Raw genomic sequence first — 27,906 nt, 5'->3', positions numbered from 1 at the left:
TTAATAAGTTTCAGACTTAACTATGTTGAACAATGAAATAAGAATCACTTAAGAGCACTAGTGCCTCTGAGCAGAATGTTAAGGAAACTGAATGACATTTGCTTAAGGTATTGCGTTAGAAAAGTACAAATGCAAATATCATATGAAGTGTCTGCCTCTTGGAACAGCAATAAAAAGGATTTAGTATAAGCTAACATAAAAAAATTACCCTTTTCTGCTTAAATTTACTTATTGAGTCCAAATTATTTCATATTTATGGTACATATTGCATCATTTCAGTATATTTTATGCCAATAGGGGCAGGTTTCTTTAAACAGCATATTTCTCTTTTATTCGATGTTCAGCTTCACTCTTTTAATAAGTACATTTGTTAGACTCCAAATGAGATGTAACTTTTGAATGATGACTTATGGTGAACTCAAAGATAAAGCAAATGAAGCAGTTCAGAGGTCAGGGCTGCTTGCATGTGAAGAAACTTTCCAGCTATGTTAAATAATATGCTTTTCCTGTTATTCATGTTCATACACTTGACATCTGTTCCTTCACATTTGTCATGTTGATAGTGAGCAAATAAAATCACCAAGGTTTTGTCATCTGACCATTAAATAGCTGTCTTTAGCATGTATGTAAGCTGTCTTTAGCATGTATGTTGTACAATGTTGATAAATGATGATGAAGTTTCTGCCACTTTACTCAATAGTTTGGAAATTATATTCAAGGCTTAGAAGAACTACAGGCTTTTGGCTTAGACTTAGAAAATTTTATTCTCATAGACTTTGCACATTTTTGTGCCAAGTTTCTTGACTTTCTCCTTGTTCATTTTCCCAACCATATAGTCAGTAGAACATACCTGCCCTTGAGTTAACTCTATTATTAAATACCAGAATGACTGGGAAACCTAAAATGAGAAACATAATAGCTGTAGAAAAATATTTCGTTTTTTAACTTGAGTGCCAGTTTTCTTGACTCAGAACAATTGTGGTTGATACTGGGCTGAGTGGTGTGGTTGACAAACCTGAGGGACGGGATGCCATCTAGAGGGACCTGGACAAGCTCAAGACATCGGCCCATGTGAACCTCCTGAGGTTCAACAAGGCCAAGTGCAAGGTCCTGCACCTGGGTCAGGACAACCCCCAGTATCAATACAAGCTGGGGGATGAGAGCAGCCTTGTGGAGAAGGACTTGGGGGTACTGGTAGGTAAAAGATTGGACATGAGCCAGCAATGTGCTCTTGCAGCCCAGAAGGCCAGTTCTATCTTGGGCTGCATCAGGGTTGTGTGGACAGCAGGTCAAGGGAGGCTTTCTGCCCCTCTACTCTATTCTGGTGAGACCCCACCTGGAGTCCTGCATTCAGCTCTGGAGCCCTCAGTACAGGAAATACGTAGACCTGTTGGAGAGGGTCCAGAGGAGAGACATAAAAATGATCAGAGTACTGGAACAGCTCTCCTGTGAGGACAGGCTGAGAGAGTTGGGGTCATTCAGCCTGGAGAAGATAAGGCTCTGTGGAGACCTTTCAGTACTTAAAAGGGGCCTGTAAGAAAGATGGGGACAGACAGGGCCTGTTGTGATAGGACAAGGGGTAATGGTTTTAAACTAAAGATCGAGGCTATTGAGGTTGATGCTCCATCTCTGGAAACATTCAAGGCCAGGCTGGACAGGGCTCTGAGCAACCTGATCTAGCTGAAGATGTCCCCGCTCATTGCAGGGGGATTGGACTAGGTGACCTTTGAAGGTCCCTTCCAACCCAAACTATTCTGTGATTAAAAACAAAAAAAATTCTAGAGGTATGAATCAATAGTCTTGTTTTTGCTCCAGTGGACAGTTTCTTCAGGTGTTTGACTAGAGCAGAGTTGACTGGTGGTGCTGACTGAGCTGGTGAGTGGTGCTTTTTTTCTGTGAACTGTGATGGTGATTTAACTCTGTTCATGAATGGACAAAGCATATTTGTTGCCACTGGGTTTCTTCCAATTTGAAAATGTATGACCTCGTTCCTCAAATGGCCTTCATTTGTAGTGGAAATAGTTCACTTACAAGCTTCCTTTCTTTGGAGAAAATAAAGACAATATCCTTTTTTTTTTTTTTTTTTTTAATATTTCTCGACAGTGTATATGAAAAAAGGATGTAGAGAGCAAGTTACATATACAAATTTTGTTCAAGTACTGCCTAGCTTAATCTATAAAGCAATCCAACTTGCCTTAAAATCTAATACATAATTACTTCTTACACTTTTCCCTTCATGAGTAATCACAATCAATTTACTGAAAATGTGTTTTGCTGGATTGTGTGTTGGGGAATTGCTTTGCCTACAGACATCCAAGTTGCCATGATATTGTTTCAAATATATCTTTCATTTTTGTTATTCTTGTAGAACAACTGTAGTTTGCAGTTGCAGTAAATAACAAGCAGGTAACTATGGAAAAAACTGAGGTCCAACAATAGGTTCCAGAAGTGAAGATTTGTTTTAATCTGTTAAAACCATGGAACTGACAGGATTTCTTCTTAATATGACAAGTATATTGCTGGTTCTAAAAACTTGCAATTTCTGGAACACCACTGTGCTTCATACTAATTAGAGCTACATAGTCCAGTGTATGTTTGGTCAGATTCATTGACCTGACTTGTAAATATCATTCATGCTTTGCTCCTTTATAACATCACAGGCATGTTAGGTGACTTGATCTGCCCCACTTTGTAACCTGTACTCTGTTAACCTGTTTCCTAATATGTTGGAACAGAAAATGTTGTAATGTTGTTCATTTATCAGTAAACTGATAAATGAATGCTGTTATGCTCTGGTGATCCACTCAGCACATATTGTTCAGCTGAGAATTTGCACACTGATCCAAAAGTGATAAGGGTCTGTCAAGGGTTTAGATTGCAGGGTGACAATAAAACCCTGGCAGATGTATTGTTAACCTCCTCTCCCCCCCCACTTCCCCCTTTTGCCCCTCCTTCTCCCCCCTTCCCACTAAGGACAGGCGATTGGGAGGGAAAGAAGGACAGAGAGAAGAGAGTTGGAAAAATTAACAATGTTTTTACTAAGGCTACTAATAAGAATAGAGAAAATAATACAAAATATACAAAACCAATCTTGAAAGTCTCAGCAACTGCAGAGCCGGCAACCAAAGTCCTGGATTAGACTCTGCAGCCAACCAGAGCTGGATTCAGTCTCTCACTAGGCCTCAGTTCGCAGGGACGACTAGCAAGGTCCTCTCCTAATGTCGGCCATAAGCAGAAGGGAAAAAGCAAAGGCAAAAGGGACGAGATCTTCGTGATCTCCCACTTTTATATGAAGTATTCACGTGAATGGAATGTTATACACAGTTGGTCAGTTTCTTGGTCACCGATTTCTCGTCGCCCCTCTCGCGAGATGTCCATTTGTGCTTATCAATAAGTTTGGATTCCATTGCTAGGTTTACCAAAACATATGTCTGGTTCTCCAGGAAAATGCAGCTAATATGAAGGCTTTAGCTGACAAGCAAAATCACTAAAAGAGAAACTTGTTTTTAACAAAACAGGACAGGGTCAAAATAAGTGATTTTTCAGTTTATTGCTTGCATCTGTCAATGCACATCTTTTTGGGTTTTTTTTTACATTTGAGATGGAATACAAGTAGTTTTAATGTGTACCTTGTCTAGACAGGGGTTAACTACTAAATTCTAGATGAAGTAGTGGTTTACATTACTGGGAAGGTCTGGATTCTTCAGTCTCTCTCCTCTGTTCTCTAGAGGAATCTTGTTCAGTCTTCTTAAGCCTACCTCTCAAATGGCAGAGTTGCACCACAGAGTTTGTTTAACTGTTTGTTTAACAGTTAAACCACTTTTTCCTTCTCCCTTCCCTTCCCTTCCCTTCCCTTCCCTTTCCTTTCCTTCCCTTTCCTCCCTTCTTTCCCTCCCCCCTCTCCACTCAATGAGCCCTGCTCTCCCAGGCTATTTAGGACAATATGCTACTTAGGTACCTGTCTGTCTCATCTTAATGTGCTTCAGAGCCCTCTGACTGAGGATATGGTTCTCCTGGCAGCACCTTCTCCTTCTTAGTTCAGTCCCATCTTTGCAAGGTTATTAGGGCTGCCTTGTGTTTCCTGCTGTGCTATGTGTGCTCCTACTTTTAAGTTAAGATTCAGCGTTTTCAGGAAACTTGTGGGCATTATTCCTGAGTTGAATGGCTGAAGGAAGTTAGTTTCCATGCATCTGAAACCATCAAAAATACACCTCCTCACCCACAAAGCTCAGGTAGATATTAGCCAGGCTCTTCTCGGTGGCGAACAATGATAGGACAAGGGGTAATGGGATCAAGCTGGAACACAAGAGGTTCCACTTAAATTTGAGAAAAAACTTCTTCTCAGTAAGGGTGACAGAGCACTGGAACAGGCTGCCCAGGGAGGTTGTGGAGTCTCCTTCTCTGGAGACATTCAAAACCCACCTGAACATGTTCCTGTGCGACCTCACCTAGGCGTTCCTGCTCCGGCAGGGGGATTGGACTAGATGATCTTTTGAGGTCCCTTCCAATCCCAAACATACTGTGATACTGTGATACTGTGTGATAACCCAGTGATAGAAATTGTAAATGAAGAATAAACAAAAAAATGTAGAAAGTAAGAACTATGTTCCATATTTCCTACAAAGATACACAGAAGGTCTAACTAGACTTTTGTCTAGAGAAGGTCATAGAATGGATTTCTTCTTCCCCTCTAAAGGAAGAAAGAAATGGGCTTGATTTTGTCTAAAGAAAAGAGGTTTGTATAGTCTTTTGCTAAAATAAGGCAGTTGTATTTGCCTTCTGCTTTTTAGGACTCTCTTGAAAGGGAATTAAGAGAAACCAAAGTGTTTCTCACAGATGAGATAAAATTTCTTAAGTACAGTATAAACTGAAGTTATAGTTCTTTTTGAGATTAATAGAAAAAATACTTTTGGTTTATGGTTTTGTATTAACAGCTACACCTATCGATTTATTTAAGTATGGCTCAGATAACTTAGTTTTATAAGTATCAAAACTAGGCCAAACAATTAAAGATTTTGTAAAAGCTTTGAATTCAATTGATTGCTACATAAGGCAATTTGATTAGTCCACAGCCTTTTTAGTCACTACTGTAGCCATGCTGGAAATGCTTATTTGGTAAGTATGCTGTGGATATTCTTCAAATATATATTTTTTTTCTTACATATTTATTATAAGAATGGTACTGAAGTGTCTTTTTTTGGTCACCTCAGAATGAAAGATTTTTCTTACCTGATCAAATGGTATGAAACCTGAAGGTGAGAATGAGACAGGTTATTTATCTCTTCCCATTGTTTTTGTTTTAAAAGGACTAACCAGCCAGGACTGTTCACAAAGAAAGAATTTGATCAGTTGGCCTCTGCAATAGACAGCTTCAGTCTCATGACATACGACTATTCGACACCACAACGGTAAGACTCTAAAATTAAAAAAAAATTGCTGATGAAACTGATTCCCAGTTAAGTCACTATTAAATCTACAGTATGAGCTCATTTTTTTAGTAAAGTGGCTAGTGCGTGTTAACTGTATCAGATACTGAAGTTCTGGATTAGTATTTAGGATAGGTGATTTTTGAACAAGCCAATAACTCAGAACATTTTTAACAGCAGTATATATTTGGCACCCTAATATTGTGAAAGGCTTTGCACTCAAGCTAAAAAATTATCCTTTTAATAGTTCCCTGACACTTTATTTTTTCTAGGCCAGGTTCTTTTGGTTTTAGTTACTTAGCACAATTCTGTACATGAATAATCTACTACATGTCATTGTTGAAAAAAATAGCTTTAAAGCATAATTGACAACTCATTTTTTTCATCCTGAGGCAGCAGACTGCCTTTTGGCGGCACTGGTAATGTGGACATGCTTTAGTATGTTCTTCAGTTCTTCCACTGCTCCCTCCCTTGTACTTATAGAGCTGCTCATGCAGGGAGCTGATGTGACTGAAAACTAACACAAAAACCTACACATGAATATTCATTTTTAGGAACTTAACATTTTTAGCTGTGTGATTGTGGAACAGCAGTGTAGTTGAGAGGTCCTTAAACTCTAAAGAGGCTCTTTATGTTACTGTTCTGCAAAAGCATGTTCATTTCACCTCCAAAGTACAGGTAGGGATATGCTTTGGAATTCCTGGGAGATTCTGTATATCTTGCTTCAACATGGCTGTCCAGAGTTCATATTTGTGGTAGACCAGCAGATTTAGAAATACCATCCTTTTGTGTTTATTACCTCACTAAAACCTTTATCACCTGTAGTATATTAGCATTCTGATAATGTCTAGACGGGTTTAACAGAAAGGAACTTTTATCTCTTCTGAAAAGAATTTATATACCTCCTTCCTATCTCTCCCCAGGCCTCTCTCTACATCTTCAAGCCTTGCAGCCTACGGGAGAACATAAACAGTAATGTTTACTGAAGTTATAACAGGATTTTTTTGTTACTCTTTTGCTGGAATAATGTACCATAGATGTATCCACTTTAGCTTTCCTCTAGGTAAATGGACATCTATGAGGGTGAAGTGCCAAGGGCTTTTGTACAGGTTATACAAACCCATCTGGAACCCTGAATGCATTTTTAAAGACTGTGCTATAGGCTGCATCTTTACAATGTGGCGAAGCTGCACCACGCTTCATGCCATGTTAAAATCACAGGTTCTGTTATGGTGCAGTCACATCTTTATGCTTTCATTGGCACTTTCAGTTACTTAGACCTCACTTGGAGAGCTGCCAATCTTTTTTACTTGAAAGGAGGAGGGAAGTATTCTTGAATTCACACCTATAGTATTTGGAAGAAACTTAGTTTTTGAGATGTAGTGCTTTTAATCTGAGAAAATATTTAGTAAAAAGAGTTCAAATCTTTTTTGCTTGCATTTGCTTTGAGTATATGAAATACAGAATAATAAATGTATATTTTCACAATTTTTTTGCTTTTAAATATGAACACAATTTCCAGCAACATTCCTATACTGTGTTAGCACATTGAGTTTTAATGGTACAGATATCCCAAAGGCTTTGAGGCAAGTAATTAGGAGGAAGTAGAATATGTTGATATTTGTAAGACTAAAATATGCTTTTCCTTTTATCATGTTAGTGAGTGTTTGTGATAATGCCTGCTCTCCTCTCTGATGAGATGTGAATAGAATGAGCATGATATTCTGATACTAAACATATGACAATTTAATTACTCTGTGTATTAAGGCTCTACCCTTCTTCCTAACGTAGCTTTTTGTTAGATAATTGCCTGTTAAGGGTTTTATCCATAAGTAAGGGTTAAACAATCATTGAAACCTGTCTTGATTAGCGGTAACTGATTCTACAGTTTTTTCTGTAAGTAAATAGTGGATTTTGACCCATTATGTTGTGCTAAAACATTGAGGATGGTATTGGAAAACAATGGAGTTTGTACAGAGTTTTGATTTATCCTGTGGACGTTCTGTCAGATCCAGTGGCAGCGAAAATGTGCTAGCTGGAAACATTTTCTTACCCACTGTAAGAAGTTTTGTGTCCCTTCACCTTAGAAATTAATCACAAAGTCAAGAGTGGGGCAAACAAGTTTTGTGCATCAGTACTTCATAGGATTGTAGGTTAACGTTCACTGATTTTTGTGTAGCATAGTTTGCTCTTGTCAATTACACTAGTCAAAAAGAAAAAGCTGAGAATGAATATGTTCTGTTTCTGACAAGCTGTTTCATAATTACTAACTTGACAGACCTGGTCCAAATTCCCCTCTTCCCTGGGTACGAGCCTGTGTTCAAGTACTGGATCCTGATTCAAAATGGAGAAATAAAATACTTCTAGGTCTGAATTTCTATGGCATGGACTATTCTGCTTTGGGAGCCTCTGGGCAGCCAATCCTTGGTAGCAGGTAAGACTTCTCTGGGTAGTAAGTACTTATGTATGATGTGTTCTCACAGAAATGCAGATAGATGGCACAGTTATCCTGTCAGAACTCCTATGGAAAAATGATTTGTATAGTTTTCCCTCTTTCTTCTATCCATGTTTGTACCTGCAGTTTGCCATCTTTGTGTTAAACTGGCCTGCAGTATTCTCTTATGCTCTGTATCATTGGGGGAGTTAATGTAGTTGACCTAAAGATAGTTTCTCTCGGCTCCTGAAGTTGTTACCTGTTACTTTGAAATTTGATATTGGTTTCAAACAGCAATATGCCACCAGTTTTCTTTTGGGTAGAAAAAAACTGCAATAATCTTAGCTGGAGACAAAAATCTTTAACCAGATAAAGGGAAGTATTCCAAAGCCAGCCTGAAATTTTGTATTGATTTTCAGAGGAAAACGGTTGTTTTAGTTTTGTGTAATAACCACCTATACTAACATTGAGCTTTGTAGAAATACAGTCAGGGTACAGTAACATCAAGCCAGAAGAAAAAGCAGGAAAAACAGTCTGAATCTGTGAGGACAATCAGATTTGTTCATAAATTGGTTATTAATTTACAAAATAGAACTAAGCCAAGTAGAAACAAATCTGAAGCACAAGAGGTGACTGTACTCACTTCACAGGTTACTAAGTTTATTACACCAGGATGTTTCAATGTGGTAACAGATTGCTTGTTGGGCACTGAAATACTGTCTGAGCTGGATTGTATAAGGTAAGGACCTGAATTTTTTATGTCCATGCCTTCAATTACACAAACACTTTGTCATCCCTGCACTTGCTTCAGCTATCTTCTTGCTTCACCTTGGCTGTTTGAAGGGGTATGATACTGTAGGCAGAGTTCTTTCCCAGTGCTGAATTATGTCTGAATCCGTCTGAATAACAAAAAATTACTACAGGGTGGGGAAAATAAAACCATTGTCTACAGTGAAAGATATATAATGAGTATATCAGAGTCGCTTCTGTAAAGTTAGTTGTGGTGGATAGGCAGGAAAAATACTCAACAGCCTAAACATTGTTGATTTACAGGCCTGTTTTTACAAGCTCAGTACAATTACTGGAGCTTCACTGTAATCGTTACAGTACCTTTTGCAGGTAGGAGTGTAGCACTATCTAGCAGAATAAAAGGATCTCACTTTTTTCCTGAACTGCAACATTTGGAATGAAGTTTCCACTTGAAAACATACTTCACACTAGGATGGCATCTGCATTTACTTTTTATAGATTCTTCTGGCCTATATTATAGTGTAAGTTCAAGTTGCTTTTTAATTAATGGCAAAAAAAAGAGTAATGTACAATTAATCTAACTTTTACCAAAAGAGGCTATGTTGACCTGTATGTAGGGCACTGGCACACGGTATGGGACGATGTGTTTTATACAGAGAATGGTCCTGTTAAAATATTCTTTATTGACAGACCATGATGTTGTCGTTTTGTGGATATCTACAAGCAGCAAGGTTCTGGACAAAGTCTTTAAGAGACTTTGAGTTTAAACATAAAACACATTAGTTTTCCGTTTGCTGCCTTACCTGCTAAATGTTGTCAATGGTTATTTTTCCAGAAATATATTTTTGAGCATGCACAGTTATGTATTAGTATTTGCTGTATATGTCATGTATAGTATTTTAATAGTGAAATAGGTTGAAGGTAAACCAACTTCCACATTAGGCTGAGCTTCTGACATGAGGAAAACAGAGAAAAGGTTAGTGTAAAATAATCTTTCTGCCACTTATTTGGTAATAGGCTGTTTGTAAAAAAGTCCTAGTTTCTAGCATCTATGAGTCTTTGAAAACTATAGCTATCACATCCAATTGAATCCCAGAATATGTACAGCTTGTTCAGAGATGCTCTTTCTCCCTCTTTTCCTCCCTCCCTCCCTCCCATTTCATTATTAATATTCTGGCTACATAAGACTTTTTCATTCTCTCACAAGAAACATGACTGAGGCTGATGCTATTCCTTCTCATTTTTGTATTTGCTTCATGCTACATTAAAAGGCTGATCTGAAGCTGTGTCCAGTGTAGAAGTGGATGGCTTGAATATTTTTTTTTCACCTTGGCTCCTTAGTGAATTTGAGCTTCTGGTTTCTTGATGACTGTAGTCCAGTGTTAGTAATGACCTGTAAAAAAGTGATGGATTGAGTCATGGCTCCTTTAAGGCACCCTCCATATGTTGTAGTGATAGTGAAGTTAAGCTAAAATACTGGTATTAAAGTGAATTTTAAATCTAATCAGTGAAGTGCAGTATGGTGGGTATCAACTTTTTTTGTTGCAGGTTCCTCTTGAGGTTTTTGCATCTGAAATTGATTTCATGTACAGGTCTCCAACATGCCAGTGCTCCTTGGCACACTGTGAAGTGCACACTGTCTTGTTGAACCATATTCATTGGAAGAATCTGATCATGTCTAATAAGACAGCTAGAGAATTTTAAGCTTCAGTGGCAAAATATATATTCTCAAGTTTGTTGATGTAAAGGTAGCATGCATTTAAATTGAGTATTAATACAGCACATATATAGGATTACATGCAGAGTGCAGAAACCTTTGCTGATCTAATGTTTGAGTTTTTCTTTAGGATAAAAATTATGTGATGCAAAGAAGCTCTGAACATGGGTAGCTTTCATTCACTGAATGTTTTTTTAGTCCAGAAGTTCATAAAATAACTTCCAATAGAATTCCTATTTGCATGAAATATTATGTTGCAGTGTTGTTTTTTTTTTTTTTATTGCAGAATATAATCTAAAGGTAGAAGTGTACTTGGTTACCATTTTGCTGAAAAAATATACAACCTTTCCATGTAATACCCTTTTTCCTTTGTAGGCGCCATAAAAAGTAATATATATGTGTGTGTGCTTTTGTACACATGTATATCAGGATTAAATGAAATGAAAACAGTTTTTCTTTTACAGCACAATGTAGTTTGTGCTTGAGTGATGTTACAATAGGAGTTGTTTTCTGCCCTCTAACTGTGAAGAATCAGGTATCTGAACTGCTAAGATGCAGTCATTAAAACTTACCACTGTATTAAAATCCTGTCAGAACATAACCATCTGGTGTTTCTGAATTGCTGCTCTAATGATCAGTTTGTTACAGTGTGTCCTTATTGATACCACAACCTGACAGCATTTCTTCTTCACCTCAAAAGTGTGTGTTGTGGGTAAATAATTATTCAGTATACCCTGAAGCTTAAGAAATTGTTTAGCCTTTCTGCAGAATGTTTACCTTAGAGTCCTTTTTGAGGCCTTTAGCAGGACAGCAAGCCCCTCTATCGCACAAGCTTCTTACTTCCAATGTACTTTTTTCACCTTTAGCAATCTACTCTTAAGAATCTGTCTTAATCATTGGGACATTATATTTCAGTTGTGGTAATACCCATTAATACCCATTATTTTCTTTGACCTTCTCGTGGGAGGTTAGACAGCAGTGCAGTGATTTTTTTTGATTCATGCCATCTAATATCTGTAGTCTTTATGACCTGGGCCAAAAAGGGACCTGAGAAACTTCATTGCTGGCTGTGAATTAAAAACAATGTAAATCAAAGGCTAATGCTAATGGTGCCACTTAGGTTTATTCAGCCTTCTTTATTGAGCACATCCCTGCTAAGTTTAATATGTTAAAGAAGACATTCTGTCCTCCTTTTTTTTTTTTTTTTTTTTTGCATATAGTGTTGATAGAGGGAAGATACATCTCTGATATTCCACCCAGCTGTATATAACTTTGGAATATAATCTGCATCCAAGCTGCTTTTGTTCCAAATATAGCTGTTGAAAATAGATATGTGAATAACTCCATTGCTGTGAGACAATGCTGTATGTGCTTACTTTTTATTTAAAGGAATCCAAATAGGGATTTTTATGTTAATTTTTTTAATTAAGAAGGCTGATATAATAAATTGCTGGTTGAAAAAAAAAAGGGAGAAACTAATTTGAAAATGCATTGTATAGCTCAGAGATAGAAAATAAGATTACTTGCAAGCTATCTGAGGATGCAGAGTTCTACTGAGAATTTTATTGGCAGCCCGCCATTCTGTAAATAGCAGATAATAAGAAGTGGTGCTTAGAAACAATTAGAGGTGAGCATTTTCCCTGAGTTACGAGGGCAGTGCCTTTATTAGCAGCAATTTAAGAAGACTTGGGTCAAGCGTGACTCATTATTTTGTCTTACGGAAGGTAACAAAAACCTTGTGCAGGAGACGCTTTTACTCTTCAAGCTTTTACAATGTTTCTCTTCATGCTGTAATTCAGAATTTGCATTACTTCTCTGCATAGCAGGATTCTGTCTCCTGATTTAATCAATTTTGCTCATACTTTATGTAACATTGGGGAGATACTAATATTTCAAATAAACCAATGGACCAATTAGCTCTGTAGGACTGAACATCCTCTTGATCTGTTGTTCACCTCTCTGCTTCAGTGGAGAAAGTGTTAAGCTCCTTCTTCTTAAATTGTACAGCTGGATCAGATGGTAAAATCATGGCAGTGATAGGAGGAAGTTACAATTGGGCCTGCAATTGGAAAGAAGTCATTTCTGTATTACAAATATCTAAATAATTCAGGAGTGTTTCAAGAGGTTTCTTCTATTAAAATCCCTCTGGGTTATTCTATTATGTGTGGCTTCCATGGTATATTTGTGTCTCCTTCCCTTTAGGAATGGTGGTGAATGTGAGCTGTTAGCTGAAAGTGACAGACTAGTTAATTCTTATAAAGTAGATAGAACATCTTATGAAGTAAAATTTTTATCATATCTCAGCTTGCCCAAGTTGTAAATACAATATTAAATACAAAAGCTGTTATAACTGGGTTTTATTTTTTAAATAACTGAAAGGTGGTTTGTGTTTATTAGGCACATTATTGGTTCTGAAATTCATTTGTACAATGGCATACTGGTTGTGGGTGAGTGTGTATATCTCAGGACATCTGTTTTAAAAAAATTAGTCATTGTGATGCACATTTTAAATGGTGGGCATATTGCTGTGAAATGTGCTCTTCTCTGTCTTTCAGGATCTTTTTTGATACTAAATTTGCTATAGGCAATATTTACCCAGTCAAATGTTGACAAAATAATTATATAGTTCTTTACTGTCTCATTGTTATACTCTAACCATTAGAAGATAGAATGATGGAATTGGGAAAAAAATACTTCTATGGTTTAAAACAAAGGGAGGAAAAAGAAACCTTTACTGTAAGTTACATTTACTTATGTTCATAGATTTGCATGTGGGTGTCTGCACCAAGTGTAAAGTGAAAGAAACTCATTGCTTTGGGATTAGGCTTGTGAGATCACTAGTGGTGGAGCTATACCCACTACTAGCCCTGACTGAATCTCTTCAAATATATGGTGATTAACATGGAACAGGTAACATTATGTGTGTATCCAGATTCCCCTGCTATCAACCGTTCAGCTCCTATTGCCCCATCTTAAAGACTAAAAGTCTTGGCTCCAAGCAGCTGGATCTTTTTCCCTTATTTCTAACCTGGGAGAGTTTTTGACCTTTCCTGAGAAAAAGAATACATCCTGGGGTTTTGTTTGTTTCTTTGTGTTTATGTTTTGTTATATTTTTCCTGGTTCCCTGCTCACCCCTCAACTGGTTTATGTCTAAGTTACTTTTACTGTTGGTGTCTGATGATTGAAAAATTGGGCTGGCTTGAAAAATAATGGAATACATGTTTCTGAATACAGATACTGTAAGACACGGCTTGTTTATTTTGGAACTTAAATAGACCCAGAGTCTGAATCTGTTCCATTCCCTATAAAATTGACGGTAATGAGATCATTTGTATTTTGTTGAAGGAGAGGCATTGTTTGATATGTGGCGTGTGCTTGTTTTGTTTTGTTTTGTTTTGTTTTGTTTTTTAACAGACAGGCTTTTCTTTTAAGTCTTTCTTTTAAGAGAGCAACTTGGGGTTTTTCTAATTCTAAACTGATTTTTCAATCCTCATTACCTAATTTTAACATTAAACTGTTCAGTGAATTGAATTGCCATGATTATTGGAGAAGCAGTCAGAATTAAAACCAAGATAGAACTTCCTATATACCTGTTGAAACTAATCTGAATATCATCGGTATAGATTTAAAAGTTGGAATTAACTTTCTTGGGAATACAAGTATAATTTCAGTTGGTTGACTTTATAGGAAGACAATTACATACTCCTTCATTTTCTAAAGAGCACCACTTTCAAAGCTTTATTTCTTTAGGCTGCACCTCGAATACTGTGTTCAGTTTTGGGCCCCTCACTACAGGAAAGACATTGAGGTGCTGAAGAGAGTTCTGAGAGGAGCAGTTGAGGGAACTGGGGCTGTTTAGCCTGGAGAAAAGGAGGCTCAGGGGAGACCTTATCGCTGTCTACAACTACCTGAAAGGAGGTTGTAGCAAGGAGTGCATGGGTTTCTTTTCCCAAGTAATGAGTGTTAGGACAAGCAGAAATGGCCTCAAGTTGTTCCATGGGAGCTTTAAATTGGGTATTAGCAAAAAATTCTTCACCAAAAGGGTTCTCAAATACTGGAACAGGCTGCGCTGGGAAGTGGTTGAGTCACCGTCCCTGGAGGTATTTAAAAGAGGTGTAGATATGGTGGTTAGGGACATGGTTTAGTGGTGGACTTAGCAGTGTTAGGTTAATGGTTGGACTGGATGATCTTAAAGGTCTTTTCCAACCCAAATGATTCTATGATTTAGCAAGCTCTGATACTTAGGGTAGATCCTGATAAAGCACAATTATTTGCTTTATGTTTTCCTGATTTGCTGAAATCATGTCTTCATTACCCTATTTTCCTGAAAATAAGACAGGGTCAGTATTAATTTTTGCTCTAAAAGGTGCTTACTTTTTTTCATGTATAACTGCCTGGACCCTATTTAAATTGACTTTTTAAATGAACTGTGAGTAGAGCTTATATTTTAGCATCCTCAAAAATCCCGAAAAATCATGCTAGGGCCTGTTTTCGGGAAACGTGTATGCTGTCAAGCAAGCTGGCACAAAATTGGTGCTGAGGACCCTTATACAATGAGTCTTTGAGGCTTTATACTTTTACTCTAGTCTGATCCTATGGACTGAAACTCAACAGTTAGAGTGCCTCTTCTGCCATTGTTTCATCCAAAAAAAGCATCTATTTCATGCACTCTGAGATGTCTCCATGATGCAGCCCAAAGTATGGTGTTAGTTTTTCTTGTAAAAGCTCAATCCTGATGTGAACTCCAAGTTTGATGTAAGCAGAATCATCTGATCTAAATGCCTCCTTTTAAACTGAAATGCCTGCTTTTAAACAGTAGAATTAAAAAAAAAAAATAAAAGGTAAAAAAAATTGATTATTCGTTGCATAAGGTAGTGGGAAAAAATCTGTAAAAATATTTTAATATCTCTCAAGGCAGTTTTTTGTGCACAGTCCTTTCAGAGGGCAAAAATAAATGTGTGTGCTTATTACAATTCTAGAGAAAAGTAGCAATTGCAACAACACAGTATGCAGAGTGATCTAATTCCTGATGGAAGGACTTGGTAACTGAGTCAAGAGCCAGTGTGGAAATATGTAAGACTTAGAATAGGCTTGAAACCTTGAAATAATACTCACAGAAAACAGTAATAGAGCATATAGGTATGTTCCACAATATTAACAGCTTTTGCTTTATGCAAAGAGCTTGTTTACATTTGGAGTTACATAGCGGATGATTGAATGAGGTTTCTGCTAATAACATTCAGTAGCAATATAAAGTCCAATAAATTTTTTCTTTCTATTTTTATGAAATATTTCAATATATTATCAACACTAGGAATTAGAGGGAGGGGAGGTTTTTCCAGACTAAATTAGTCCATGCCTAATTTAGGAAAATGGATCTAGAAAAGTTGAGGAATAAATTTTAGCTAAAATAGTGTTTTGATTTTGTGCTCTAAAAACAGGAGAGTTGAATTTCAGAATGTTACTGGAATATAGTGTTGTTCATGGCTAAAATGGAAATCAAGGCAGACTCTGATACTTAATCTACTTTTAGGAAAAAAATACAGGCTTATGAAAATTATTACAAATGTGTTATTTGGAAACTCCATGAAATTTACAAGATTATGCCCCCAAATTAGTCAGTATGTCCTAAATAGTTATCTCTGACAGTATTATGTGTGTCATTTTCATGTTTAAATCAAATGTTGGGTTTGTTACCCTGTTTTAGAAAGAAACTGTCTTTGAAAAAACTAAAAATCTCTCCATATACCACATCTTTGTAAACCTTTTGCCAATAGCTTCTTCCTTTTGTTATTTACCTGCCCTTACAGTTGAGGAAGGGAAAGAAAATTCCTCTAAAGTGGTGTTTCATATAAAATTCACAGTAGCTGTATTTCCAAACTTAGAGCAGATACGTGGACCTCCCTGTTTATGAGTAAGGATGATGATCAGGTGAGAGGGTTAAAATGGAGTCTATGAGTTCTGTGAGCCAGTTTCTGTAAGACGGGGGGTAGTCCTACTGCCAACCTCAAATACAGTTTGCTGCTTTAGATGGCAGATGATGTTTCCGATCTTTATAAAATTATCTGTTGCAATGGTTAAAACCCAGCAGAGATCTATCGTTAGAGTTCCTTTGTATTTACTAAAATTTAGAGACATTAGTGTTTTACATTTTTTTGCTGTTTGAGTGAAAGCAAAATTTCCATGAGTTCTGGGCTTTGAGTGCGAGTAACTTATTCTCTTAAGGTGTTTCCAACTGAAAAGTAGTTGCGGGTTAGAGGTCTCTGCTTAAGATGCTTATTACTTGGAGCCATCAACCTGGAAAGGTAAAAGTCAATGAAGCTGTTACTTTCCATATCCTTGCACTGCTTTGAGTCAGTTTTAATGGATTTAAGTATAGTTACATTTCACTGGATTCTACATTTTATAGTAATGAGGCACTATACAGTTTGAGTAAACTCAATATCCAAGTGGAATATATTTTAGTATTGACAGTGTGAGGGAAGTTATACATTTTATAGTACATTTTATAGTAATGAGGCACTAGACAGTTTGAGTAAACTCAATATCCAAGTGGAATATATTTTAGTATTGACAATGTGAGGGAAGTTATGATTCCTATTGGGAATAATCACCTATAGAATTGGTCCTAGATTTTAGTATTTGTGAGTTAAGAGAGAAATCAATGAGACACGCATCCTTACAGAGACCTCTATGTACCAAACCTGAGAAACTAGTATGATTATTGCAGACTGGCACTGCTGAGCCCTCATTAACCAATGAACACACAATGAAAACATCATGGGGAGCATAGTGTCTCTTGCAGTTAACACTGAAATTTTGAGTTATAAATATGGTATTGGTGTCTCATATCACGTTGATTGCTACTTACAAATTAAAGATCTAGTTTCTTCTGTATTGAGATTGCACCTTTTTTTTTTTTTTTTTTTAACATTATGTCTTAGCTGAGTCCAAGCATTCTGAAGTGTTTAGTTCACCCCGGTTTTGTTTCTGTATTTGAGTTTGCATATTGAACAATTCATGAACAATTTTCATTTGCTGATGTGTGTATCCTTGGGAAAATGAATTAGAAGAGGGGGAAATAGGCTGAGTACATAAAGATGAATGGTAAATTGTTTGTCATTTGTAATTGCTCTTATGTTTGACCCTAGAAACCAATACTATTAGCATCTGTATGTGTAAAGTGGATATCATGTTGTGAAGTTTTAAATCTTGTGTCAGTGTCTCTGTAAAGCTTACCTGAAGATGCCAATTATAAGGATATTAGAATTATGAGTTGGTAAGGGCAGCAGACACAGTGCTTCCATTTAAATGCATGGCCAAGTATAGCAGTACGTGTGATAATTATTCTGACTTAGAAACAATTATACTCAAGGATATTTTAGCTGTTCTCTTTATTCTCCAATGCAAATCTAATCAGGAAAGAAAAATGATCAGTCTAGTGGTGGAACCTGTCAGCCAAAACCAGTTTTGTCTTAAGAACATCAATTAAAATTTAAGTCAGGAAAAACTAAGATACTTGATGAGTGTAAAGTAAGTTTAGTCTCTCCTCAGATTAAAAAAAGCCCCATACCACTGATGGTAGTATGTCAAGCTCATAGAGAGACCCACCAATAAATTTCAATCAGATCTGAAAACCCTTTCAAAAATGAAGAGTTTTCTTCCTGCTCCTTACCCCTAGAGTTTTATTTGAGAAAGTCCATAAAGGGAATATTAAACATAAGATATGCCTGGAACCCCATAGTTGACTGGCATCATTTATTTAGCAACTGTATTAAGAATAAGTGAAAATCTGTGGGTTTTTAAAGCAGAAATCTATTAATAATACTGAATTGTGAGCTTGCCTGAAGTAAAACACTGATATTAATAATTTGCAAGTAAACCATTTGCCATTAGTCTTTTGTGAAATGGTGACTATCAAGCTGCATAGTAAAGGAGTGATGGCATGCAATACTATGTACAGTAAGATCTTACAGAGCAAGTAATACTTTGTTAGAATCTGCTTTATGGTACAGTGAGAAAGAGATGTATAAATGGGAGTGTATTAGGAACATAAACTTAAAATCTTTAAGCGCATTAGTAGATACATTTCAGCAGCAGGGAGTCTGTGGCAACAGGTGAAACAATTTTTTCTGAAGGACTACTCAGTAATCTTGTATGTGAATAAGAAAAGAAGTGATCTTTTAGCTGAAGTAAAGAAAAGTGAATGTATTAAAAAATAGCAGTATTAATAGTTTTGGAGCATGGAAAAAAAGTGTTTTGTAGAGTTGACATGGAGCCATTTGTTTCAAAAGACAGTAAAATGCATATATTGACATGCTGTTCAGAATTGCAATCTAAATCATTTCTTTTCCATTTACTTTCTCCAAGTTGACTGCAGTTAGTTACTAGGATTCCTGTCTTGGCAACGGACATAATTTAAGATCACCCTCTCTGCTCTGGAACATGTTAGCAAATTCTCATTTGAAATAGGATCTTTCATTCTTTGTAGAAAACCCACTGAAGCAATGTTGTGTAATTCTGATACCTATAGAGAGTTTAACATTTTAAGAATGTGTTATTTCCATTTTTTTTTTCTACCTCCCAAGTATCCTATATTCCAAAATATGCTCACAGACCACTAGAATAGTATTAGCTGATCTGGATCATATTTTCTGCTTGATTGTTTATATTTTGACCACTGTTCTGAATCTTTCTTGGATTCTGACACTTTTTTATCTGCTATTTAAGTGTCTCTGTTCCTCCTTGCATGAGTTTGGAAATCTCTGCAATTAAAATATTTTTGGCAGCTTTAATTTCTTTGGTATCTGAATTTTAGTAATAGGATGTTTCTTGCCCTGATTTATACAATGGAAGCTTTTTGTTCACAGGGTAATTAATTTATTTTCAGAGCTTATTTTCACATTAAATATTCAGCTTGAAATCTTTTATTTGATTGTTATTAGGAATGAGAAACGCATTTTAACATTTATCTGTTTTTGCATATTTTGCACGTAAAGCCTGCAGCTCAGATAATCCACATCCATTGAAAAACTACTGGTTCATGAAAATGAGTCCTCAGCTGGCACAAAATCAGACATAAAGGCAAGAAGAGTAATGGGATAGAGAAGGCTTTTGAAATTAACATTCCCTCATTTATATAAATGCATAATGTGAAAAATGCTGGTGTATTTATTTATTCAGTACTATTATGTCAGTTTTAAAGCTGATTTTACTTTCCACGGTCTAATTGTATTCCCTGGTATCCAGTAATAGATAAGTTGAACTAGCAATATTTATAGAAATATGGGGAAAAAATAATTGCAGAAATAACCCTGAGTCATATTAAAAAAAAAAAAAAGGTTGACTGTTTCTACACAGGTGCCAGACCCTGAAGAAAGAAATAAAAAACCCATGAAATTGTGGTGTAGCTGATAGATTATATACTTATTTACTGCAAAATGCTCAAATCCTGAATTTAACTTCTTTGTAAAGTATCTCATTTCCGTATGTGGAACAATGATTCCCTTTATGTAATCTCTTTCATAGCTGTTAAAGTTTGGAGTGTCTTGCCATTTAATATGATTACCTTTTAAGTATGCATGAAACCCAAGTAGTTTTAACATTAGGGTATTAGGTGTAACATACACTGTGGATGACCATGTTATAGTGCTCTAGTGCAATGGCACAAAATATGTCTTCAGTTTCCCCTGTTCTCTTTCCTTCAGTATTTTGCCATTTTGTTATCGTAATATAGTGACTACTTTTCTGTAGCCTTGTTTCCAAGTTTAATAGAATAATAAAGCAATCATTGATCAATGGAATCTTTATATGGACTTATTTTTCCACTGTTTCAACAAAAATGAACAGCTTTAAATAGTCAGTTTGTCCTGAAGTAGACATCTAATTTAAACAATGCATTTTTGTGACCCTTGACCACAACTTTCCAGTCCCATTGCCTGAAGCTAGACTAGATGACCTGCCTTGCCTTTTGCACCACCATTGAACAGTTTCTTTTTATGTTTAAATACAGCTTTTATTATTCTAAGTTGGATCCATCCTTTAAACAACCTGACCTTGTGACATAGGACTTTTCACCTTCAGAATGTTGGTTTTTTTGCTAGGACTATCATACTGAGCCTCTCCATCTTTCACTAATGGCTACTTGCCAACATGCTATCTGAGAATAGTGCTGTGTAAGTCACAGAACTGTGGCAGTTTGGCTTGTAAGGGACCTACAAAGGTCATTGAGTCCAACCCCCCGGCAATGAGCAGGGACATCTTCAACTAGATCAGGTTGCTCAGAGCCCCATCCAGCCTGGCCTTGAATGTCTCCAGGGATGGGGCATCTACCACTTCTCTGGGCAACCTGTTCCAGTATTTTACCTCCCTCATTGCAAAGAATTTCTTCCTCATGTCTAATCTGAGTCTCCCCTCCTTGAGTTTAAAACCATTACCCCTTGTCCTATCATAACATGCCCTTCTCAAAATGGTGTGTCCTTGTCCTTATTACAGGCCCCTTTTAAATACTGAAAGGCCACAGTAAGGTCTCCCTCGAGCCTTCTGCAGGCTGAACAACCCCAACTCTCTCAGCCTGCCCTCACAAGTGTGATGTTCCAGCCCTCTGATCATCTTGGTGGCCCTTCCCTTGGCCCTCTTCAACAGGTCCATGTCTTTCCTGTGCTGAAATGTACTAAATTTTTTCCTTTCTGTGCTGTTTTTGGCTGTGATAGAGTACATCTTTTCTGTAGTAGCTAGTATGGGGTTGTGTTTTGGATTTGTGCTGAAAACAGTGTTGATATTACAGGGATGTTTTTGTTATTGCTAAGCAGTTGCTCACACAGAGTCAAGGCCTATTCTGCTTCTCACGCCACCCCACCAACAAGTAGGTACATTTGAACTTTGGCAAATGTTGAGATTTTTGTTACAGATGAAACAGCTTAGAATTAATTTTGATGTGCAGTTTGTGCTTTTGTAGCAATTCTGTATCTAAAATTGGAAAGTTACCATAACTTAAAATCCATGATATGTTGTTCAGAACAATGGTGGATATAGTAATGCAAATTTACATAACACTGAACTGTAATAGTATAATAAATATTTGGGTGTCATCTAGAGACCTTAACTGGGCTATGCTTGTATTTTGTTCTGCGTTTTTTTGCGACGCTAGAAGAACATTAGATGTTTTCACTGAAAGCAAAGATGTGTTTTGCTTTACCCAATAATGGATTTTCATATATTCCAGTTTCTTAAATTACTTTAATCATGTAGATTTAATCAGTTACTTAATGAGTCCTAGGCATTATCTCTTGTTCTACTTGATTCCCAACTTCTCTGATTTCTCTTAGAGGCCTGTTAGCGTCACTTACTGCCTTGTGTCCTGCACCTTCACACTCTTAGTAGTTGTTTGTCTTAGTTTATTATTCCTTCATGAATGGAGTCACTTTGTGTTTTCTCTCCAGACAATTTGTCTGGAGGATAGGTTTTTGACAGGGAGAAAAATGATGAATGTCAAGTCTATTAAACTAGCAAAATCTCCCCCATGGTTGTTGTAAAGTCAGGGGGAAAAATAATTCACTCTCATGGCAAATAAACTGAACTTTTGCTTCTTAAATGTGTTTCATACTAACAGCAGTTCAGGTAAATAATTTTTATCATGCAAGTGACAGTGTGAGAATCATCTCATGAAATGAGCCAGAGAACTCAACCTTTATCCAGCCCTCCAGTGCATAACAATTCTGACCTCTGCTCTCTTCTCTTCATGGTTGTCAGAGCTACTGGGAGAGAATAAGGGGAAGTCATTGAATATTCTGCCTTATTTGATAGCCTGACGAAGGGGAGCTTTTTTGACCATTTTTTACAGCCTTTGAAGGAATGAAATAGGTTTAAATTTTGGCAAGTGAGTTGCTTTATTGTGGGGTTTTTACTCTGTGCACAGAGTAAATGTTTTGAATGTTGTCCATTCAAGAAAGATTATTCCTTGTCAGAGAAGGATACATGATACTGTCTTGTAGCAGTACCAAAGGCCCATTGTAATGGATTTCTTCTATGCTGGAAACAAATAATGGTCCAATAACATTACCAGTGCTGTAAACCTTGTTATACTTACCATGTTGTTCTATTTAGGCTTGTTATTTGATGTGTGATTTTTTTTCAGCTATTTATTCAGAATCTTTAATTTTTCTACTACATATTTTTAATTTTTGCAGTTCCTTCATGGAATGTTCACCATACTCACTCATGATCTCTTATCCTACACTGTGCTAAAGCATAGTTTTAAAAAGTGATTCTGTTTATTATTCCAGATTCCACAAATTTTTCCAACGTTGACACATAATAAAAAGCTCTCAAATAAGAATGCTTCAAGCTGATATTGAGTGTGTTGCTTTCACTGTGGCTTCAACCTTCTCCCAGTGTTGCATCACCAAAAAGGGACATTCCTGGTGCCGGAGATGGAATTTACCTAAGCCAAATAAGGAACCAGAGTTTCAAATAAAATGAATTAGATTAGCATCTGAAATTCAACTCAAGATATGGTGAGGGAAGCAAAGAGCGTATTCTCTTAAAATAAATTGGAGATATAAGTCACATATTTGAAGTATTATAGGACTTTTGATCACCTTGACCCACTTGTATTAAAAAAAGAGTTTTATTTTAGGCAAGAGCAAACTTAAAAGGAAGCTCAGCAGAGAGGGATGAAGATGGAATGCTAATCATTCACAGCTGCATAGTAGAAATATTTCAACATTTGAAAAGCAATAAAACTGGCTGAATAATTTGCGTAAAGTTTATTTATTTATTTATCCATGTTATGGCAATGTTAAAGTGCAGCATTGTGCTCCCAGCTGCTAAGAAATGTAAAATGTATGAAAACAAATTCAAAGTATTTGTTAGCGTAGTCTGCAAAAAAGGCTGTTTTGAGGACAGCTGAAGTAGATTATGTATTGAGATGCAAAGGAGCGATTTTTGAAGTAGCAGTGAAAAATAATATCTCCTTACGAACTGCTTTAAGTTTCACTAGATTCTATTCCATGTTTCATATATATTAGTGTTCAAATACATTGTTTGATTTACTTTGATAAATTTCCTATCTTGAATATTCTACACTCAGTCACCCAGATTTTTACTGTTATTCTTAGTTTAAGAAAATAAGTTTTATGACTTGTGTTGTCTCTACTGGTCAGCTTTTCCATGCAGTGGTTCTCTGCAGTGCCCTTTGGTTCTATGAACTACTTTAAACCAAGTTTGACAAAGACCAATATTGTCAAAGATATGAAAACTTTTCTGAATATAAATGGCTTAGCAGAGCGGTAAATTAAAAGTTATTGTTGTGAAGAGATTAAGCCTCCCTACTATAAGCTGGTTGCTGGTTGCCAGAGAATCTGTGTAAAGCTCAACTGGGAAGTTTGCATTTGATTAAATAGAGGGAAATTCAGCTTAAGACAGCAAATCAGATTTTGGGAGTTGTGCTGCACATGCAATTGCTTGCTATAACTCTAGACCTTGATGTTTTTTGGGGGAGAAAATTTGCAGGAGACTTCACTGGTTTTAGTACTTAGGGTCTCCTGTCTGCTGTGAGCTGTGTATGTAGTTGGGCTAGAGTAAGTTATGTCTGTGAGTTTCTCACTGTGATTCTTTGGATGGGGATTGCATGGAATATTGCAACAGCTTTTTGATGGACAGACTTGGCTGGTAGGATGCTTTCTGCTTGACCTTACATACATCTGAGGAATAGAACCTTATTTGCTTTACACTGATCTAAGGCTCAAAAAGATGATAAAAATGTATTTGCTGTCGGTTTGCCCAGCAAGCAATATTCTGCTGCGAGCGAGGTATGTAAACTTGTATTTTCTTTGTTTTCCATTTGATAAATGTTACTATTATTTTGTTATTTTATTGAACTGTGTTTGTCTCAATCCATGAGATTCTCCCTTCCCTTTCAATTCTCTTCCCTGTTTGGGGGCAGGGGAGTGAGCAGTGATCGTAGTCGTGATTACTAGCTCAGGTTAAACAGTGACAAGACTTCATCTTTCAATGGCTATCACTAACTTGTTCTGTCTCCTGAAGAAGAGAGTTCTCATATGTTCCTTTTGTTGGCTCTACCTGGTACTAAAGCTGAGCAGTATTAGTTTATCACCATGAAAGTTTCAAAAGTGAATAAAAATAAAATTTTATTCAGTGTTAACAATTCTGCTGAAAACAAGCCAAGTTATTTTACAAAGTTCTTTTTAAATTATAAAGAGTGTTGTTAATATACTATCACTCTCACATGTCAGAGCCAGGTCTTTAAAATGGCTTATTTCATAGACACAGGTGTATTTGGTAGATACAGATGTGATACAAGGTATATATCCAATAATCAGTATATTTCAATTTATGCCTTCTTTTTGTTTTTCTCTTGCATTAGTAGTGCTAGTCTTATTTCATACTAGGTCTTGCTTTTCTTCTTGTGATCTTCCATCTTCAAATCCCACCAAAAATGTTAAAAAAAAAATTGTGAATAGAGCAAAAGATTTGGTTTTTTTTGCCAGACTTCTCTTATACGTTATTTGCACTGCAGTAGCAGGTAGGAAACCCAGATATGGACTCCATGAGCACAGTACAAATTAAAAATGCTGTGTCTCACTGGTAGTGATTTTGGTCCTGTATAGATGCTTCATTAGCCTTAAGTAATCTTTCAACTTTTTTTTTCTTTTATTTTTTTTCCCCACAAGATCTCTGCCTTACATGACTGCAAACTGTTACTGGATTTTACATTCCTTAAAGAAAGAATTTGGAAAAAGTAGAGGGGTTTTTGGGAAACAAAATAACAGGAAGACTGGAAAAGGTGCTCTCATCACATTCAAATGGGAGACTGTGGGGTGACCTCATTAATGTTTACAGATATATAAAGGGTGAGTGTCACGAGGATGAAGCCAGGCTCTTCTTGGTGACAACCAATGGTAGTGGGTTCAAACTGGAATACAAGAGGTTCCACTTAAATTTGAGAAGAAACTTCTTCTCAGTAAGGGTGACAGAGCACTGGAACAGGGTGCCCAGGGAGATTGTGGAGTCTCCTATTCAAGAGACATTCAAAACCTACCTGGACACCTTCCTGTGTAGCCTCATCTAAGTGTTCCTGTTCCGGCAGGGGGATTGGACTAGATGATCTTTAGAGGTACCTTCCAATCTCTAACATTCTGTGATTCTGTGAAATGCCAGATAGATTAAGGGAGTTGTCAATGAAGAATCTTACCTACTTAGGTTACGTTATTTCTCTTTAAAAAAGATACTGTTCTTAGAGAAATAAGGCTGTTGATGTAGTAGGTAGTTTTCTGGGAAACATGTAGTGAGTGGTAAATCTGTTTGTCTTAGGTTACTATATTCACCCTTCTTTTTTTCCTTCCTCCTTTCAAAACTGACAGATGTGGAGGTTAATTAATTTTAATTTTAATTTGGCCTTTTCCTTGGGTTGCTGACAGTTCCTTCTACACCACAGGGACCTTTCTTTTCCAACTCACTTCACGTTTCAGTAAGAAGTGGAGCATCTTATGAAAACTTCTTCATCAATAAGTTAACTCAACTGGAACACAGCCAAACACTGTCAGAACTGGCTCCCTGAGTCCCAGTCTTGTGTTTTAGCATGGTATGAGAGATTAGATTCATTAACCTCTCATTAGAAACATGTCAATGCTAAAATCCCACAGTATGCTAGATTCAGCCTATTAGAAACCCCAGAAGGCCAGTTAATGTAAAAGAATTAACATTTCTTATTCCAGAAGTTAATAGTAGATTCCTCATTTGTCTCTGTTCCATTTAATTGATATAGTAACTTGGTAGGTGCTTTTTCCTTTAGAATTAGCAGAAATTTTACTAATCCACACAGAACTGTTTTTATCATAGTGGGAATACAAGCACTTGCAGTATAAAGATGTTTATTTCATTATTACATTTTCTACATATGTGTATGGAGAATATTGCACATAAAGAATATGGTATATATTTTACCAATAAATATACTAACACTTGCAGGAGTTATCCCTGTACCAGTGGTATCTTAACTTAGACAGAACTTGCTGTTTATAGAAGGATATTAAATCTGATATGAGCAGATCCAAATTCATCCAGATATTAAAGCACTCTACTTAACTCCAGGTAAAGTCCAGAGTATGAGGTGGAATGAAACAACTTTTCCATTGCCTTTTGACCTAAGAAGCTTTGTATTAATTTTAGTAAGATGAAATTCATTCTGCATCAGTTGTATTATATAGCTTCTGCTCAAGCTTGATGCAAATACCAGTTAAAATCCATAAAACAAGGAGCAAACAACCATTTACTAGCAATACTTTTTGTATGTATTCATCTGCTACTGTGAGCAAAACCAGAAATTTCCATTTTGTGTGTGTTTTTATAGGAAGCATGAAATAATGCTTTTGAATCACTTAATGTGTTTGGTTTTTTTTTTCCATACATACTCTCGTAAGTATTAGGGAAGGCTAGAACATATTGGTGTTAACAAGCGTGGCATTTAAGTTAGTTACACCAGAACACTTTAAATCACTGTGTGATTGATACATGGTAGTGAATCCATATATTATATTGAACATTGGAACCTCCTAGTATTAGAGAAAAGAGGTTTCCTGAGGAAAACTAAAGGATTCTTGACATTTACCTTGTCATGGTTTAACCCCAGCTGGCAACTAAGCACCATGCAGCCGCTTGCTCGCTCCTCCCTGCCCCAGTGGGATGGGGAGGAGAATGAAAAAAAAAAGTAAAACTTGTGGGTTGAGATAAAATCAGTTTAATAGGACAGCAAGGGAAGAGAAAATAATAATAATAGAATATACAAAACGAGTGATGCATAATGCGGTTACTTACTGTTGACCAATGTCCCCAAGCAGTGATCCCAGTCCCTCAGCAAACTGCCCCCATATAGTCCTTAAATACTGAGCATGACGTCATATGATATGGAATATCCCTTCCAGCTTCTTGTGCACCTCCTCGCTGGCAGAGCATGGGAAGCTGAAAAGTGCTTGACTTAGTATAAGCACTACTTAGCAATAACTAAAACATCAATGTATTATCAACATTATTTTCATACAAAATCCAAAACACAGCACTATACCAGGTGCTAGGAAAAAAGAAAAATCATTCTATCCTACCCAAAACCAGGACACACCCACAGGAGGATTTGCTTTTAAATTAAGTGCTGGGTGATCTACTTGTGTACAAACTGTGATTGCTTAGCAAGCCCCTGCATTGTTTTTTGCAGAGCTGAAAGTTGAAAACTACTCCCTGGTTGTTTACTATCCTTTAGATCTTTGCTTTTCCAACTTTAGCAAAATTATTCTTGGACTTTGGAGCCAATCAGTGATGTTTACCAGGTAATTGATTCATAACCTGGCAGTTATTGCTAATCAAATGCTTCTGTATAGCTTCTGAAAAGCTCTTTTACTAAGCCAGATTCATATATACATACAGTAACTAGCTCAGTAACCAGGTCACATGCAGTGTTTGAAAGCTGATGCAGATCAGCTGTATGTCCTTCACAACCGCTAACTAGCAAATACATTATTGTGTATTTTCAGAGCTAAGGCAAGTCTAGCCTTCCAGTGGCTGCC

General features: G+C 36.6%; 1 protein-coding gene across 1 annotated transcript in view; it reads left to right on the top strand.

The window, feature by feature from the left end:
- Positions 1-27,906, top strand: part of CHID1 (chitinase domain containing 1) — a gene marked incomplete at both ends in the record, with an annotated part of 112,775 nt that overhangs the window by 37,758 nt on the left and 47,111 nt on the right. The window contains 2 exons of the mRNA XM_080344541.1: positions 5,307-5,408; positions 7,705-7,860. Coding sequence (XP_080200667.1) covers positions 5,307-5,408; positions 7,705-7,860 — 258 coding nt within the window. The remainder of the gene's footprint in view (positions 1-5,306; positions 5,409-7,704; positions 7,861-27,906) is intronic.

This window comes from Nesoenas mayeri (genome assembly GCF_963082525.1).
Source record: "Nesoenas mayeri genome assembly, chromosome: 5".
NCBI lineage: Eukaryota > Metazoa > Chordata > Aves > Columbiformes > Columbidae > Nesoenas > Nesoenas mayeri.
The sequence above is the reverse complement of the archived record's forward strand: the minus strand, read 5'-3'. Positions and strand labels throughout refer to the sequence as shown.